Source organism: Scyliorhinus torazame, chromosome 18 (assembly GCF_047496885.1).
Source record: "Scyliorhinus torazame isolate Kashiwa2021f chromosome 18, sScyTor2.1, whole genome shotgun sequence".
Taxonomy (NCBI): Eukaryota; Metazoa; Chordata; class Chondrichthyes; order Carcharhiniformes; family Scyliorhinidae; genus Scyliorhinus; species Scyliorhinus torazame.
In genome coordinates this window covers 86,880,546-86,897,821 of record NC_092724.1, presented here as the reverse complement: position 1 = coordinate 86,897,821, position 17,276 = coordinate 86,880,546, and the positions used below count along the sequence as shown (strand labels likewise).

The following is a 17,276-nucleotide window of genomic DNA, read 5'->3' as shown; positions in this document are numbered from 1 at the left end:
GGGAGAGAGAATGGGGAATGGCTGGGAGCGAGAATGGGGAATGGCTGGGAGTGAGAATGGGGAATGGCTGGGAGAGAGAATGGGCACTGGCTGGGAGAGAGAATGGGGAATGGCTGGGAGAGAGAATGGGGAATGGCTGGGAGAGAGAATGGGGAATGGCTGGGAGAGAGAATGAGGAATGGCTGGGAGAGAGAATGGGAATTGGCTGGGAGAGAGAATGGGGAATGGCTGGGAGAGAGAATGGGCACTGGCTGGGAGAGAGAATGGGGAATGGCTGGGAGAGTGAATGGGGAATGGCTGGGAGCGAGAATGAGGAATGGCTGGGGGGGGGGGAGAATGGGGAATGGCTGGGAGAGAGAATGGGGAATGGCTGGGAGCGAGAATGGGGAATGGCTGGGAGTGAGAATGGGGAATGGCTGGGAGAGAGAATGGGCACTGGCTGGGAGAGAGAATGGGGAATGGCTGGGAGAGAGAATGGGGAATGGCTGGGAGAGAGAATGGGGAATGGCTGGGAGAGAGAATGAGGAATGGCTGGGAGAGAGAATGGGGAATGGCTGGGAGAGTGAATGGGGAATGGCTGGGAGAGAGAATGGGGAATGGCTGGGAGAGTGAATGGGGAATGGCTGGGAGCGAGAATGAGGAATGGCTGGTGGGGGGAGAATGGGGAATGGCTGGGAGCGAGAATGGGGAATGGCTGGGAGCGAGAATGGGGAATGGCTGGGAGAGAGAATGGGCACTGGCTGGGAGAGAGAATGGGGAATGGCTGGGAGAGAGATTGGGGAATGGCTGGGAGAGAGATTGGGGAATGGCTGGGAGAGAGAATGGGGAATGGCTGGGAGAGAGAATGAGGAATGGCTGGGAGAGAGAATGGGAATTGGCTGGGAGAGAGAATGAGGAATGGCTGGTGGGGGGAGAATGGGGAATGGCTGGGAGCGAGAATGGGGAATGGCTGGGAGCGAGAATGGGGAATGGCTGGGAGAGAGAATGGGCACTGTCTGGGAGAGAGAATGGGGAATGGCTGGGAGAGAGATTGGGGAATGGCTGGGAGAGAGATTGGGGAATGGCTGGGAGAGAGAATGGGGAATGGCTGGGAGAGAGAATGAGGAATGGCTGGGAGAGAGAATGGGAATTGGCTGGGAGAGAGAATGGGGAATGGCTGGGAGAGAGAATAGGCACTGGCTGGGAGAGAGAATGGGGAATGGCTGGGAGAGTGAATGGGGAATGGCTGGGAGAGAGAATGGGCAATGGCTGGGAGAGAGAATGGGCAATGGCTGGGAGCGAGAATGGGGAATGGCTGGGAGCGTGAATGGGGAATGGCTGGGAGAGAGAATGGGCACTGGCTGGGAGAGTGAATGGGGAATGGCTGGGAGAGTGAATGGGGAATGGCTGGGAGAGTGAATGGGGAATGGCTGGGAGCGAGAATGAGGAATGGCTGGGGGGGGGGAGAATGGGGAATGGCTGGGAGAGAGAATGGGGAATGGCTGGGAGCGAGAATGGGGAATGGCTGGGAGTGAGAATGGGGAATGGCTGGGAGAGAGAATGGGCACTGGCTGGGAGAGAGAATGGGGAATGGCTGGGAGAGAGAATGGGGAATGGCTGGGAGAGTAAATGGGGAATGGCTGGGAGAGAGAATGGGGAATGGCTGGGAGAGTGAATGGGGAATGGCTGGGAGCGAGAATGAGGAATGGCTGGTGGGGGGAGAATGGGGAATGGCTGGGAGAGAGAATGGGGAATGGCTGGGAGCGAGAATGGGGAATGGCTGGGAGAGAGAATGGGGAATGGCTGGGAGAGAGAATGGGCACTGGCTGGGAGAGAGAATGGGGAATGGCTGGGAGAGAGATTGGGGAATGGCTGGGAGAGAGATTGGGGAATGGCTGGGAGAGAGAATGGGGAATGGCTGGGAGAGAGAATGAGGAATGGCTGGGAGAGAGAATGGGAATTGGCTGGGAGAGAGAATGGGGAATGGCTGGGAGAGAGAATGGGCACTGGCTGGGAGAGAGAATGGGGAATGGCTGGGAGAGTGAATGGGGAATGGCTGGGAGAGAGAATGGGCAATGGCTGGGAGAGAGAATGGGCAATGGCTGGGAGAGAGAATGGGGAATGGCTGGGAGAGTGAATGGGGAATGGCTGGGAGAGAGAATGGGCACTGGCTGGGAGAGTGAATGGGGAATGGCTGGGAGAGTGAATGGGGAATGGCTGGGAGCGAGAATGAGGAATGGCTGGGGGGGGGGGAGAATGGGGAATGGCTGGGAGCGAGAATGGGGAATGGCTGGGAGAGAGAATGGGGAATGGTTGGGAGAGAGAATGAGGAATGGCTGGGAGAGAGAATGGGAATTGGCTGGGAGAGAGATTGGGGAATGGCTGGGAGAGAGAATGGGGAATGGTTGGGAGAGAGAATGAGGAATGGCTGGGAGAGAGAATGGGAATTGGCTGTGAGAGAGAATGGGGAATGGCTGGGAGAGAGAATGGGCACTGGCTGGGAGAGAGAATGGGGAATGGCTGGGAGAGTGAATGGGGAATGGCTGGGAGAGAGAATGGGCAATGGCTGGGAGAGAGAATGGGCAATGGCTGGGAGAGAGAATGGGGAATGGCTGGGAGAGTGAATGGGGAATGGCTGGGAGCGAGAATGAGGAATGGCTGGGGGGGGGGAGAATGGGGAATGGCTGGGAGAGAGAATGGGGAATGGCTGGGAGCGAGAATGGGGAATGGCTGGGAGTGAGAATGGGGAATGGCTGGGAGAGAGAATGGGCACTGGCTGGGAGAGAGAATGGGGAATGGCTGGGAGAGAGAATGGGGAATGGCTGGGAGAGAGAATGGGGAATGGCTGGGAGAGAGAATGAGGAATGGCTGGGAGAGAGAATGGGAATTGGCTGGGAGAGAGAATGGGGAATGGCTGGGAGAGAGAATGGGCACTGGCTGGGAGAGAGAATGGGGAATGGCTGGGAGAGTGAATGGGGAATGGCTGGGAGCGAGAATGAGGAATGGCTGGGGGGGGGGGAGAATGGGGAATGGCTGGGAGAGAGAATGGGGAATGGCTGGGAGCGAGAATGGGGAATGGCTGGGAGTGAGAATGGGGAATGGCTGGGAGAGAGAATGGGCACTGGCTGGGAGAGAGAATGGGGAATGGCTGGGAGAGAGAATGGGGAATGGCTGGGAGAGAGAATGGGGAATGGCTGGGAGAGAGAATGAGGAATGGCTGGGAGAGAGAATGGGGAATGGCTGGGAGAGTGAATGGGGAATGGCTGGGAGAGAGAATGGGGAATGGCTGGGAGAGTGAATGGGGAATGGCTGGGAGCGAGAATGGGGAATGGCTGGGAGCGAGAATGGGGAATGGCTGGGAGAGAGAATGGGCACTGGCTGGGAGAGAGAATGGGGAATGGCTGGGAGAGAGATTGGGGAATGGCTGGGAGAGAGATTGGGGAATGGCTGGGAGAGAGAATGGGGAATGGCTGGGAGAGAGAATGAGGAATGGCTGGGAGAGAGAATGGGAATTGGCTGGGAGAGAGAATGAGGAATGGCTGGTGGGGGGAGAATGGGGAATGGCTGGGAGCGAGAATGGGGAATGGCTGGGAGCGAGAATGGGGAATGGCTGGGAGAGAGAATGGGCACTGTCTGGGAGAGAGAATGGGGAATGGCTGGGAGAGAGATTGGGGAATGGCTGGGAGAGAGATTGGGGAATGGCTGGGAGAGAGAATGGGGAATGGCTGGGAGAGAGAATGAGGAATGGCTGGGAGAGAGAATGGGAATTGGCTGGGAGAGAGAATGGGGAATGGCTGGGAGAGAGAATAGGCACTGGCTGGGAGAGAGAATGGGGAATGGCTGGGAGAGTGAATGGGGAATGGCTGGGAGAGAGAATGGGCAATGGCTGGGAGAGAGAATGGGCAATGGCTGGGAGCGAGAATGGGGAATGGCTGGGAGCGTGAATGGGGAATGGCTGGGAGAGAGAATGGGCACTGGCTGGGAGAGTGAATGGGGAATGGCTGGGAGAGTGAATGGGGAATGGCTGGGAGAGTGAATGGGGAATGGCTGGGAGCGAGAATGAGGAATGGCTGGGGGGGGGGAGAATGGGGAATGGCTGGGAGAGAGAATGGGGAATGGCTGGGAGCGAGAATGGGGAATGGCTGGGAGTGAGAATGGGGAATGGCTGGGAGAGAGAATGGGCACTGGCTGGGAGAGAGAATGGGGAATGGCTGGGAGAGAGAATGGGGAATGGCTGGGAGAGTAAATGGGGAATGGCTGGGAGAGAGAATGGGGAATGGCTGGGAGAGTGAATGGGGAATGGCTGGGAGCGAGAATGAGGAATGGCTGGTGGGGGGAGAATGGGGAATGGCTGGGAGAGAGAATGGGGAATGGCTGGGAGCGAGAATGGGGAATGGCTGGGAGAGAGAATGGGGAATGGCTGGGAGAGAGAATGGGCACTGGCTGGGAGAGAGAATGGGGAATGGCTGGGAGAGAGATTGGGGAATGGCTGGGAGAGAGATTGGGGAATGGCTGGGAGAGAGAATGGGGAATGGCTGGGAGAGAGAATGAGGAATGGCTGGGAGAGAGAATGGGAATTGGCTGGGAGAGAGAATGGGGAATGGCTGGGAGAGAGAATGGGCACTGGCTGGGAGAGAGAATGGGGAATGGCTGGGAGAGTGAATGGGGAATGGCTGGGAGAGAGAATGGGCAATGGCTGGGAGAGAGAATGGGCAATGGCTGGGAGAGAGAATGGGGAATGGCTGGGAGAGTGAATGGGGAATGGCTGGGAGAGAGAATGGGCACTGGCTGGGAGAGTGAATGGGGAATGGCTGGGAGAGTGAATGGGGAATGGCTGGGAGCGAGAATGAGGAATGGCTGGGGGGGGGGGGAGAATGGGGAATGGCTGGGAGAGAGAATGGGGAATGGCTGGGAGCGAGAATGGGGAATGGCTGGGAGTGAGAATGGGGAATGGCTGGGAGAGAGAATGGGCACTGGCTGGGAGAGAGAATGAGGAATGGCTGGGAGAGAGAATGGGGAATGGCTGGGAGAGTGAATGGGGAATGGCTGGGAGAGAGAATGGGGAATGGCTGGGAGAGTGAATGGGGAATGGCTGGGAGCGAGAATGAGGAATGGCTGGTGGGGGGAGAATGGGGAATGGCTGGGATAGAGAATGGGGAATGGCTGGGAGCGAGAATGGGGAATGGCTGGGAGAGTGAATGGGGAATGGCTGGGAGAGAGAATGGGCACTGGCTGGGAGAGAGAATGGGGAATGGCTGGGAGAGAGATTGGGGAATGGCTGGGAGAGAGATTGGGGAATGGCTGGGAGAGAGAATGAGGAATGGCTGGGAGAGAGAATGGGAATTGGCTGGGAGAGAGAATGGGGAATGGCTGGGAGAGAGAATGGGCACTGGCTGGGAGAGAGAATGGGGAATGGCTGGGAGAGTGAATGGGGAATGGCTGGGAGAGAGAATGGGCAATGGCTGGGAGAGAGAATGGGCAATGGCTGGGAGAGAGAATGGGGAATGGCTGGGAGAGTGAATGGGGAATGGCTGGGAGAGAGAATGGGCACTGGCTGGGAGAGTGAATGGGGAATGGCTGGGAGAGTGAATGGGGAATGGCTGGGAGCGAGAATGAGGAATGGCTGGGGGGGGGGGGAGAATGGGGAATGGCTGGGAGAGAGAATGGGGAATGGCTGGGAGAGAGAATGGGGAATGGCTGGGAGAGAGAATGAGGAATGGCTGGGAGAGAGAATGGGAATTGGCTGGGAGAGAGAATGGGGAATGGCTGGGAGAGAGAATGGGCACTGGCTGGGAGAGAGAATGGGGAATGGCTGGGAGAGTGAATGGGGAATGGCTGGGAGAGAGAATGGGCAATGGCTGGGGGAGAGAATGGGGAATGGCTGGGAGAGTGAATGGGGAATGGCTGGGAGAGAGAATGGGCAATGGCTGGGAGAGAGAATGGGGAATGGCTGGGGGAGAGATTGGGGAATGGCTGGGAGCGAGAATGGGGAATGGCTCGGAGAGAGAATGGGGAATGGCTGGGAGAGAGAATGGGCAATGGCTGGGAGAGAGAATGGGGAATGGCTGGGAGAGAGAATGAGGAATGGCTGGGAGAGAGAATGGGCAATGGCTGGGAGAGAGAATGGGCAATGGCTGGGAGAGAGAATGGGGAATGGCTGGGGGGGAGATTGGGGAATGGCTGGGAGCGAGAATGGGGAATGGCTGGGAGGGAGAATGGGGAATGGCTAGGGGAGAGAATGGGGAATGGCTGGGAGAGAGAATGGGGAATGGCTGGGGGAGAGAATGGGGAATGGCTGGGAGGGAGAATGGGGAATGGCTGGGGGAGAGAATGGGGAATGGCGGGAGAGAGATTGGGGAATTGCTGCACCGGCCCTTGGAAAGAGCACCCTACTCAAGCCCATACCTCCACCCTATCCCCGTAACCCAGTAACACCACCTAACCTTTTGGACACTAAGGGGCAGTTTATCATGGCCAATCCACCTAACCTACACATCTTTGCCAAGAATTGGCAAGTCATGTTGCAGCTGTATAGAACCTTAGTTAGGCCACACTTGGAGTATAGTGTTCAATTCTGGTCGCCACACTACCAGAAGGATATGGAGCAGGGACGATAGTGACATTTAAGGGGCATCTTGACAAATACATGAATAGGATGGGAATAGAGGGATACGGACCCCGGAAGTGTAGAAGATTGTAGTTTAGTTGGGCAGCATGGTCGGCACGGGCTTGGAGGGCCGAAGGGTCTGTTCTTGTGCTGTACTGTTCTTGGTTCTTTGGAGTATGGGAGGAAACCGGAGCACCCGGAGGAAACCCACGCACTCACGGGGAGAATGTACAAACTCCACTTAGACTGTCCCTGAATCCAGAATTGAACCCGGGACTCTGGAGCTGTGAAGCAGCAGTGCTAACCAGTGTGCCACCATGCCGCCCATGTGTTGTCAGTCACTGTTGCAATGCAGGAAAATAGCAGTCAGTGTTTGCTCAGCAAGCTCTCACTAACAGCACTGTGATAACGACCAGATTCATCCATTGTTTATGAATGTGGGCAGAATTAAGTATTGGTCAGGACTTGGGGAATAGCTCCATTGATCATCTTCGAACGCAGCCATCTGAAATTTAACATCACATCAGAAAGACTGTGGCAGCCTTCACTGTGAGGAGGATCTGGAGGATTTGTGACTCCGAGGTGGGAATGCTACACACCCCATCCCCGCACTGACCCACCACTGTCACTTCCCCAAACAGCTTTATTGGTGAGCTCTGACCGACTGCTGCTGGCAATGAGCATCACAGTGAACACTGGAGGCTCAGGTACATGCTGACTTTAGTCAGGAGCACAAATCATTTAACTCCCTTAAACAATTCCATATTCCCCCTTTAAACAGCTTTGTGACTCCTATTAAACAATTTGCTCAATTCCCCATTATAGAATTGTCTATTTCCTTTTTTAAAAATGCGTAACTTACCTTTTAAATTGTGTATTTCCCCATTAAACAATTGTCCAATTCTACTTTAAACAGTAGAGTAATTAATTCCCCTTAAACATTGTGTAACTCACATTAGACAATTATACATTTCTTATTAATCAGTTACGCCATGGAACATTTCTGTAACTCCCCTTTAAACGATTGTCCAATCCCCGATAAACAGTAGTATAATGCTGGGTATCTTTGAAGGTGATTAAGGATGCTCATTGTTGAGGGGACACCACACTGTCAGGCAGCCTGTTCACTTTGTCACTGAATACCCACTAACTCAGTGAGCCGTGGGGCATCGACCATCAGTTCCTCATACTTGTCAATGAACAAGCGAAGGCGGGAGAGATACCCGTCCTCATTGTAGGGGATGTTGTGTTGCTTGAAGTACTTTGACACAATAGGCTTCACCTGTTAATGATAAAATGAAACGGTTCAGAAAGAGCACTAAATCACTATTCAGCTTTCCTGTGAGGGAAAATTTAGCTTTACCAAATGCCACAGAGACCCGAACACTCCCATCATTCGCACACCCCAACCCTCCAAAATGCCAACTCTTCCATCACTCCCAACACTCCCATCATTCCCACACCCCAACCCCCCAAAATGCCAACTCTCCCATCACTCCCAACCCTCCCATCAATCCCACACCCCAACCCCCCAAAACACCAATTCTCCCATCACTCCCATCATTCCCACACCCCAACCCTCCAAAATGTCAACTCTCCCATCACTCCCAACCCTCCCATCATTCCCACACCCCACACTCCCATTACTCCCATTCCCCAACCCTCCCAACCAACCCTCAAAAATGCCAACTCTCCCATCACTCCCAACCCTCCCATCATTCCTGAAGTGTTGGGTGCTCTGAGATACAGACGAACCAACACGGTTGCGATTGGTACAACGCAGTTTTATTCTGTTAAACTATTTATACAACAAACTTGGTACTCAGCACGTGGTGACTGTCTGAGTGTCTGGCTTTGAGGTCCTTGCCCTGTGCCGTCTCCTAATGGACTGCCCAGGAAGTGTCGTGTTTCTTGTTTTGTACTGTGTATGCTCTTGTCTGTGATTGGCTGTCGTGTTATGTGTGCTAATTGGTCCGTTGCTCTGTCTATCATATGTATGTGTTTATGTGCTGTGATGTTCACTTGACTATCATGACATCCCCCCTTTTTTTACAAGATTATGTGCCTACGTGGTTAGAAATAGAAATGTGTCCTGAGTGCAGCTAAATGCGTGTGCGTGTAATATTTACAGCATGTACATGGGGCTTAACTATATACAAGGGGCGATGTCGGGTGTGACATGCTAACAAGGTTGTAACAAAACAAAAAGAAAACAACGTGGAAATGTGGAACGATAAAATGAATGCCTGTAACGAGAAAAACATAGACATGTTAAAACAGTGGTTGCATGAGTTCAACGTGTAAACAGTCTCATAAGTCCAGTCTAGTAGGTGGGCGACGAATTCGGGTTGACCGCCTCAAGGGTGGGTCGGGAACCACCGGCTGAGGTGTGGGCCTGGCCACGGGCGGCGCCGGAAGGGGCATGGTAGCAGGCAGCTCCACGAAGTCGCTATCAGGAACCTCAGGAGGACACGGTGTCAGTATAAGGTCTCGTAGCGAGCGTGGAAGTAGGCGAAGAGCCCGGCGATTGCGCCTACGCACGGGTCCATCAGGCATGCGTACCAGGAACGAGCGGGGAGCCACGCGTTGGAGAACTTCGGCAGGTGCTGACCAGCCACCTTCTGGTAGGTGGATGTGGACGTCGTCTCCAGGGGCCAGGGCGGGAAGATCAGTTGCCTGTGTGTCATACGATCTCTTCTGGCGACCGCGCTGCAGTTGCATCCTATGCAGTACCGGAACATGGTCTATAGTTGGTGCCAGGATGGAAGGCACAGTGGTTCTGAGGGCGCGACCCATCAGCAGCTGTGCTGGTGAGAGACCAGTGGCTAGTGGGGCCGAGCGATAGGCCAGCAGGGCGAGGTTGAAGTCCGACCCGGCTTCAGCAGCCTTGCAGAGGGCCGCTTGGCAATGTGAACGCCCTTCTCCGCCTTTCCATTGGACTGGGGGTACAGAGGGCTGGACGTCACGTGTGTGAAGCCATACGAGGCAGCAAACAATGACCATTCCTGGCTGGCGAAACAGGGCCCATTGTCCGACATGACAGTCATCGGAATGCCGTGGCGAGCAAAGGTGTCTTTGCAGGCCTGATGGTAGCAGGCAACGTCAGATCGTGCAGGCGTATGACTTCTGGGTAGTTTGAGAAGTAGTCAACTATGATGACATAGTCCCTGCCGAGCGCGTGAAACAGGTCTACACCCACCTTCGCCCAGGGGGACGTAACCAGCTCATGGGGCAAAAGCGTTTCAGGAGGTTGCGCCGGCTGAAACCTTTGGCAGGTTGTACATTTGAGCACCATGTTGGCAATATCGTCACTGATGCCCGGCCAGTATACCGCCTCTCGGGCCCTCCGTCTGCACTTCTCGACCCCCAAGTGGCCTTCGTGCAGTTGGTCGAGAACCAGCTTGCGCATGCTGTGCGGAATCACAATCCGGTCCAGCTTCAGAAGGACATCATCAATGATGGCCAGGTCGTCTCGGACAGTGTAGAACTGCGGGCACTGCCCTTTGAGCCACCCTCCCGTCATGTGGCGCATCACAGGCTGTAGAAGGGGGTCGGCCGCAGTCTCTCGGCGAATACAGAAGTTGATAAATTCTTGATTTCTCAAGGAATTAAGGGCTATGGAGAGAGAGCGGGTAAATGGAGTTTAAATCAGCCATGATTGAATGGTGGAGTGGACTCGATGGGCCGAATGGCCTTACTTCCGCTCCTATGTCTTATGGTCTTATGGTCTTATGGAATACGGGCCAGACTGGAGTCGTCAGCCGGCAGATTTGCCGATGTGAAAGCCACCTGTGCCTCGACCTGACATACGAACCCCTCTGCATCTGGCGGCGTGCTCACTGCTCTGGATAGGGCATCCGCCACGATGAGGTCCTTCCCTGGAGTGTAGACCAGTTGGAAGTCGTACCTCCTGAGTTTAAGTAGGATGCGCTGGAGGCGAGGGGTCATCACGTTCAGGTCCTTGTTTATTATGCTGACCAGGGAGCAGTGGTCAGTTTCGACAGTGAACCGGGGAAGACCATATACAAAATCATGGAACTTGTCTAAACCGGTTAGCAAGCCCAGGCACTCCTTTTCGATCTGCGCGTAGCGCTGCTCTGTGGGGGTCATGGCGCGCGATGCATAGGCAACTGGGGCCCACGATGCCGTGTCATCCCGCTGCAGGAGCACTGCTCCAGTGCCGGATTGGCTGGCATCAGTTGAGATTTTGGTGGCACGAGACGTGTCAAAAAACGGTGAGTTTGCGTTTGAGCTCCTCCCATTCCAGCTGGTGTGTGTGTTGCCACTGGAACTCTGTGCACTTTTTTACGAGGTGGCGCAGAGCCGTCGTGTGGGAGGCAAGGTTAAACTAATGCAGCAGGGGCATGGGAACCTGGATTGTAGTTTTAGGGTAAGGGAGAATGAGAGTATAGAGGTCAGGAGCACAGATTTGACGTCGCAGGAGGGGGCCAGTGTTCAGGTAGGTGGTTTGAAGTGTGTCTATTTCAATGCCATGAGTATACGAAATAAGGTAGGGGAACTGGCAGCATGGGTTGGTACCTGGGACTTCGATGTTGTGGCCATTTCGGAGACATGGATAGAGCAGGGACAGGAATGGATGTTGCAGGTTCCGGGGTTTAGGTGTTTTAGTAAGCTCAGAGAAGGAGGCAAAAGAGGGGGAGGTGTGGCGCTGCTAGTCAAGAGCAGTATTACGGTGGCGGAGAGGATGCTAGATGGGGACTCATCTTCCGAGGTAGTATGGGCTGAGGTTAGAAACAGGAAAGGAGAGGTCACCCTGTTGGGAGTTTTCTATAGGCCTCCAAGTAGTTCGAGGGATGTAGAGGAAAGGATGGTGAGGATGATCCTGGATAAGAGCGAAAGTAACAGGGTAGAGACTTTAACTTTCCAAATATTGACTGGAAAATATATAGTTCGAGTACATTAGATGGGTCGTTTTTTTGTACAGTGTGTGCAGGAGGGTTTCCTGACACAATATGTTGACAGGCCAACAAGAGGCGAGGCCACGTTGGATTTGGTTTTGGGTAATGAACCAGGCCAGGTGTTGGATTTGGAGGTAGGAGAGCACTTTGGGGACAGTGACCACAATTCGGTGACGTTTACGTTAATGATGGAAAGGGATAAGCATACACCGCAGGGCAAGAGTTATAGCTGGGGGAAGGGCAATTATGATGCCACTAGACGTGACTTGGGGGGGATAAGGTGGAGAAGTAGGCTGCAAGTGTTGGGCACACTGGATAAGTGGAGCTTGTTCAAGGATCAGCTATTGCGTGTTCTTGATAAGTATGTACCGGTCAGGCAGGGAGGAAGGCGTAGAGCGAGGGAACCGTGGTTTACCAAAGAAGTGGAATCTCTTGTTAAGAGGAAGAAGGAGGCCTATGTGAAGATGAGGTGTGAAGTTTCAGTTGGGGCGATGGATAGTTACAAGGTAGCGAGGAAGGATCTAAAGAGAGAGCTAAGACGAGCAAGGAGGGGACATGTGAAGTATTTGGCAGGTAGGATCAAGGAAAACCCAAAAGCTTTCTATAGGTATGTCAGGAATAAGCGAATGACGAGGGAAAGAGTAGGACCAGTCAAGGACAGGGATGGGAAGTTGTGTGTGGAGTCTGAAGAGATAGGAGAGATACTAAATGAATATTTTACGTCAGTATTCACTCAGGAAAAAGATAATGTTGTGGAAGAGAATGCTGAGACCCAGGCTTTTAGAATAGATGGCATTGAGTTACGTAGGGAAGAGGTGTTGGCAATTCTGGACAGGCTGAAAATAGATAAGTCCCCGGGGCCTGATGGGATTTATCCTAGGATTCTCTGGGAGGCCAGGGAAGAGATTGCTGGACCTTTGGCTTTGATTTTTATGTCATCATTGGCTACAGGAATAGTGCCAGAGGACTGGAGGATAGCAAATGTGGTCCCTTTGTTCAAAAAGTGGAGCAGAGACAACCCCGCCAACTATAGACCGGTGAGCCTCACGTCTGTAGTGGGTAAAGTCTTGAAGGGGATTATAAGAGACAAGATTTATAATATGATCAGGGATAGTCAGCATAGCTTTGTGAAGGGTAGGTCATGCCTCACAAACCTTATCGAGTTCTTTGAGAAGGTGACTGAACAGGTAGACGAGGGTAGAGCAGTTGATGTGGTGTATATGGATTTCAGCAAAGCGTTTGATAAGGTTCCCCACGGTAGGCTATTGCAGAAAATACCGAGGCTGGGGATTGAGGGAGATTTAGAGATGTGGATCAGAAATTGGCTAGCTGAAAGAAGACAGAGGGTGGTGGTTGATGGGAAATGTTCAGAATGGAGTTCAGTTACAAGTGGCGTACCACAAGGATCTGTTCTGGGGCCGCTGCTGTTTGTCATTTTTATCAATGACCTAGAGGAAGGCGCAGAAGGGTGGGTGAGTAAATTTGCAGACGATACTAAAGTTGGTGGTGTTGTCGACAGTGTGGAAGGATGTAGCAGGTTACAGAGGGATATAGATAAGCTGCAGAGCTGGGCTGAGAGGTGGCAAATGGAGTTTAATGTAGAGAAGTGTGAGGTGATTCACTTTGGAAGGAATAACAGGAATGCGGAATATTTGGCTAATGGTAAAGTTCTTGAAAGTGTGGCTGAGCAGAGGGATCTAGGTGTCCATGTACATAGATCCCTGAAAGTTGCCACCCAGGTTGATAGGGTTGTGAAGAAGGCCTATGGAGTGTTGGCCTTTATTGGTAGAGGAATTGAGTTCCGGAGTCAGGAGTTCATGTTGCAGCTGTACAGAACTCTGGTACGGCCGCATTTGGAGTATTGCGTACAGTTCTGGTCACCGCATTATAGGAAGGACGTGGAGGCTTTGGAGCGGGTGCAGAGGAGATTTACCAGGATGTTGCCTGGTATGGAGGGAAAATCTTATGAGGAAAGGCTGATGGACTTGAGGTTGTTTTTGTTGGAGAGAAGAAGGTTAAGAGGAGACTTAATAGAGGCATTCAAAATGATCAGGGGGTTAGATAGGGTGGACAGTGAGAGCCTTCTCCCGCGGATGGATATGGCTGGCACGAGGGGACATAGCTTTAAACTGAGGGGTAATAGATATAGGACAGAGGTCAGAGGTAGGTTCTTTACGCAAAGAGTAGTGAGGCCGTGGAATGCCCTACCTGCTACAGTAGTGAACTCGCCAACATTGAGGGCATTTAAAAGTTTATTGGATAAACATATGGATGATAATGGCATAGTGTAGGTTAGATGGCTTTTGTTTCGGTGCAACATCGTGGGCCGAAGGGCCTGTACTGCGCTGTATCGTTCTATGAATGAACTTCCCCAGGAAGTTGACCATGCCAAGGAAGCGTAGCACTGCTTTCTTGTCGGCCGGCTGCGGCATGGCTGTGATGGCGCTCACCTTGTCTGCATCCTGTCGGACCCCTGACCGGGAGATATGGTCCCCCAGGAACTTCAACTCGGTCTGGCCAAAGGAACACTTGGCTCGGTTGAGGCGCAGGCCGTTTTCCCTTATGCGGGCAAAAACGCGTTGGAGTTTTGTGCTCCTGTGGTGTGGTGGACCAGATGATGACGTCATCCACATATACGCACACCCCTTCGATACCTTCCATCATCTGCTCCATGATCCTATGAAAGACCTCGGATGCCAAGATGATGCCAAATGGCATCCTGTTATAGCAGAACCTGCCGAAAGGAGTGTTGAAGGTGCATAGCTTTGGGCCGGAGGGCTTCTTGACACACACCATGGAGCTGACCCACGGCGTGGGCTCCGTGACCCTGGATAGGACCCCTTGGTCCTGGAGGTCCTGCAGCTGCTTGAGGTGGTCTTTAAGTGGCGCAGGAACCCTGCGAGGTGCGTGAATGACCGGGATGGCGTCTGGTTTGAGGTGAATTTGGTAGGTGTATGGCAGTGTTCCCATGCCCTCGAATGCCTCCTGGTTGTGGGCGAGGAGTGATTGGAGCTGTGCGTTGAACTCTGCATCCCGGAAGTCAGATGTGCCATCTGGAGAGAGAGAGTGGACTCGTTACACGAGGTGGAGAGCCTTGCATGCCTGTGCGCCCAGCAGGGAGTCCTTCGATGAGCCGACTATCTCGAACGAGAGTGTGGCCGTGTGTGTGTTGTGTGTCACCTGGAGCTGGCAGGGTCCCAAAGCCGGGATAACGTTGCCGTTGTAGTCGACCATCCTGCACCGGGACGGCCAGATTGGTCGTCTGACCTTGGTGGCGTAGAAGGCTGACCATGCTCTGAGGTTGGCGGAGGCGCCAGTGTCCAGGCGAAAAGTGATCGGCGATCGGTTGACCATCAGGGTGGCACACCATTCATCGCCCGGATTGATTGTGTTGACCCGGTTCCAATCAATGACCGCAACCCGGAAGGCGTCTTGGTCATCTGTGTCATCGGTTTGGATGTCGTGATGTGGAGGCTGAATGGTCCGCACGTGTCTGCGAGGTTGTCGGAGATGTGGAAGATCCACAGTTTGAGCCGCTCGACAGTAGGCAGCATAGTGGCTCACCTTGCCACAGCGTAGGCATTGTCGGGTTTTTGCGGGACATTGCCCTTTTAAATGTGCAGCTCCACAGTTGCCGCAGGTCATGACGTCGTGGCGTTCGTTACGCCACTGCGCATGCGCAGTTCGGTCTTGCGTCAAGCGCACCTGCGCATCATGTCCCTCAGTGCCATAGGTTTTGGCGCGCATAAGCGCGGGAGGCCTCGAAAAGCGCGCAAAACGGCCGTCCTCGTCCGGGCTGCGGGCCCGGAGAAACTCAATCGCCTGGACCCGTTCAGCCTCGTGGGTCGCCTGGCTCTCCGATCCGGTCGCGTAGGACCCCCTCCGCGCCGATTCGGTCGCCTGAAATTGGGCATATCGGCTAGTCGCGTTCTCATGCAGGACACAGGCTTCAACTGCAGATGCTATTTTATTTTTAAAAGCTGCTGGTGTAGGGTGCCCGAGGCAACCCCAAAAACGATCTGGTCCCGGATCACGGACTCTGAGGTGGTGTCGTAACCGCAGGACTGCGCGAGTATGCGGAGATACGTCAGGAAGGACTGAAAGAGCTCATCCTTACCTTACAGGCGCTGCTGGAAGACATACCTCTCAAAGCTCTCGTTGACCTCAACGTCGAAGTGTTGGTCGAGCTTGAGGAGGACCGTGTCATATTTAGATTTGTCCTCGCCTTCCGCGAACACCAGGGAGTTGTATACATGGATGGCGTGCTGACCTGCGGTGGTGAGGAGGATGGCGATCTTCCTTTTGTCCGAGGCGCCCTGTTTTTCGTTGGCTTCCATAAAGAGTTTGAAGCGATGCTTGAGAGCGTCCAATTTATGCCCAGCTTCCCAGCGACTTGCAACGGCTGTGGTGTGTTGACGGTGTCCATGGCGCAGGATGGCAGATTTGTGGGTAGGTTTCCATTCACCTCTGGTACCATGAAGTGTTGGGTGCTCTGAGGTACAGACGAACCAACACGGTTGCGATTGGTACAACACAGTTTTATTCCATTAAACTATTTATACATCAGACTTGGTACTCAGCACGTTGTGACTGTGTGAGTGTCTGACTTTGAGGTCCTTGCCATGTGCCGTCTCCTAATGGACTGTCCAGGAAGTGTCGTATTTCTTGTTTTGTACTGTGTATGCTCTTGTCTGTGATTGGCTGTCGTGTTATGTGTGTTAATTGGTCCGTTGCTCGGTCTATCATTATGTATGTGTTTATGTGCTGTGATGTTCACTTGAATATCATGACAATTCCCACACGCCAACCCCCCAAAATACCAACTCTCTCATCACTCCCAACCCTCCCATCATTCCCACACCCCACACTCCCATTACTCCCATACCTCAACCCTCCCAACCAACCCTCCCAAACGCCAACTCTCCGATCACACCCACAGACCAACCCTCCCCTCACTCCCACATCCCAACTCTCCCATCACTCCCACATCACAACCCTCCCCTCACTCTCACATCACAACCCTCCCATCACTCCCACATCACAACCCTCCCCTCACTCCAACATCACAACCCTCCCCTCACTCCCACATCACAAACCTCCCCTCACTCCCACACCCCACCCCTCCCCTCACTCCCACATCACAACATTCCCCTCACTCCCACATCACAACATTCCCCTCACTCCCACACCCCAACCCTCCCCTCACTCCCACATCACAAACCTCCCCTCACTCCCAAACCCCACCCCTCCCCTCACTCCCACATTACAACGCTCCCCGCACTCCCACACCGCACCGCTCATTCCCACATCACAACCCTCCACTCACTCCCACACCCCACCCCTCCCCTCACTCCCACATCACAACCCTCCCCTCAATCCCACACACCAACCCTTCCCTCACTCCCACACCCCACCCCTCCCCTCACTCCAACATCACAACCCTCCCCTCACTCCCACACCCTACCCCTCCCCTCACTACCACACCCCACCCCTCCACTCACTCCCACACCCCACCCCTCCCCTCACTCCCACACCATACCACTCCCCTCATTCCCACATCACAACCCTCCCCTTCACTCCCAACCATACCCCTCCCCTTACTGCCACATCACAACCCTCCCCTCACTCCCACATCACAACCCTCCCCTCACTCCCACAGCCCACCCCTCCCCTCATTCCCACATCACAACCCTCCCCTCACTCCCACACCATACCCCTCCCCTCACTCCCACATCACAACCCTCCCCTCACTCCCACACCCCAACCCTCCC

At 53.8% G+C, this 17,276-nt stretch overlaps 1 protein-coding gene across 1 annotated transcript in view; it reads right to left on the bottom strand.

The window, feature by feature from the left end:
• Nucleotides 1-7,224: 7,224 nt before the first annotated feature.
• Nucleotides 7,225-17,276, bottom strand: part of fads6 (fatty acid desaturase 6) — a 1,169,976-nt gene continuing 1,159,924 nt past the window's right edge. The window contains exon 6 of the mRNA XM_072482983.1: nt 7,225-7,868. Coding sequence (XP_072339084.1) covers nt 7,719-7,868 — 150 coding nt within the window. The 3' untranslated portion in view covers nt 7,225-7,718. The remainder of the gene's footprint in view (nt 7,869-17,276) is intronic.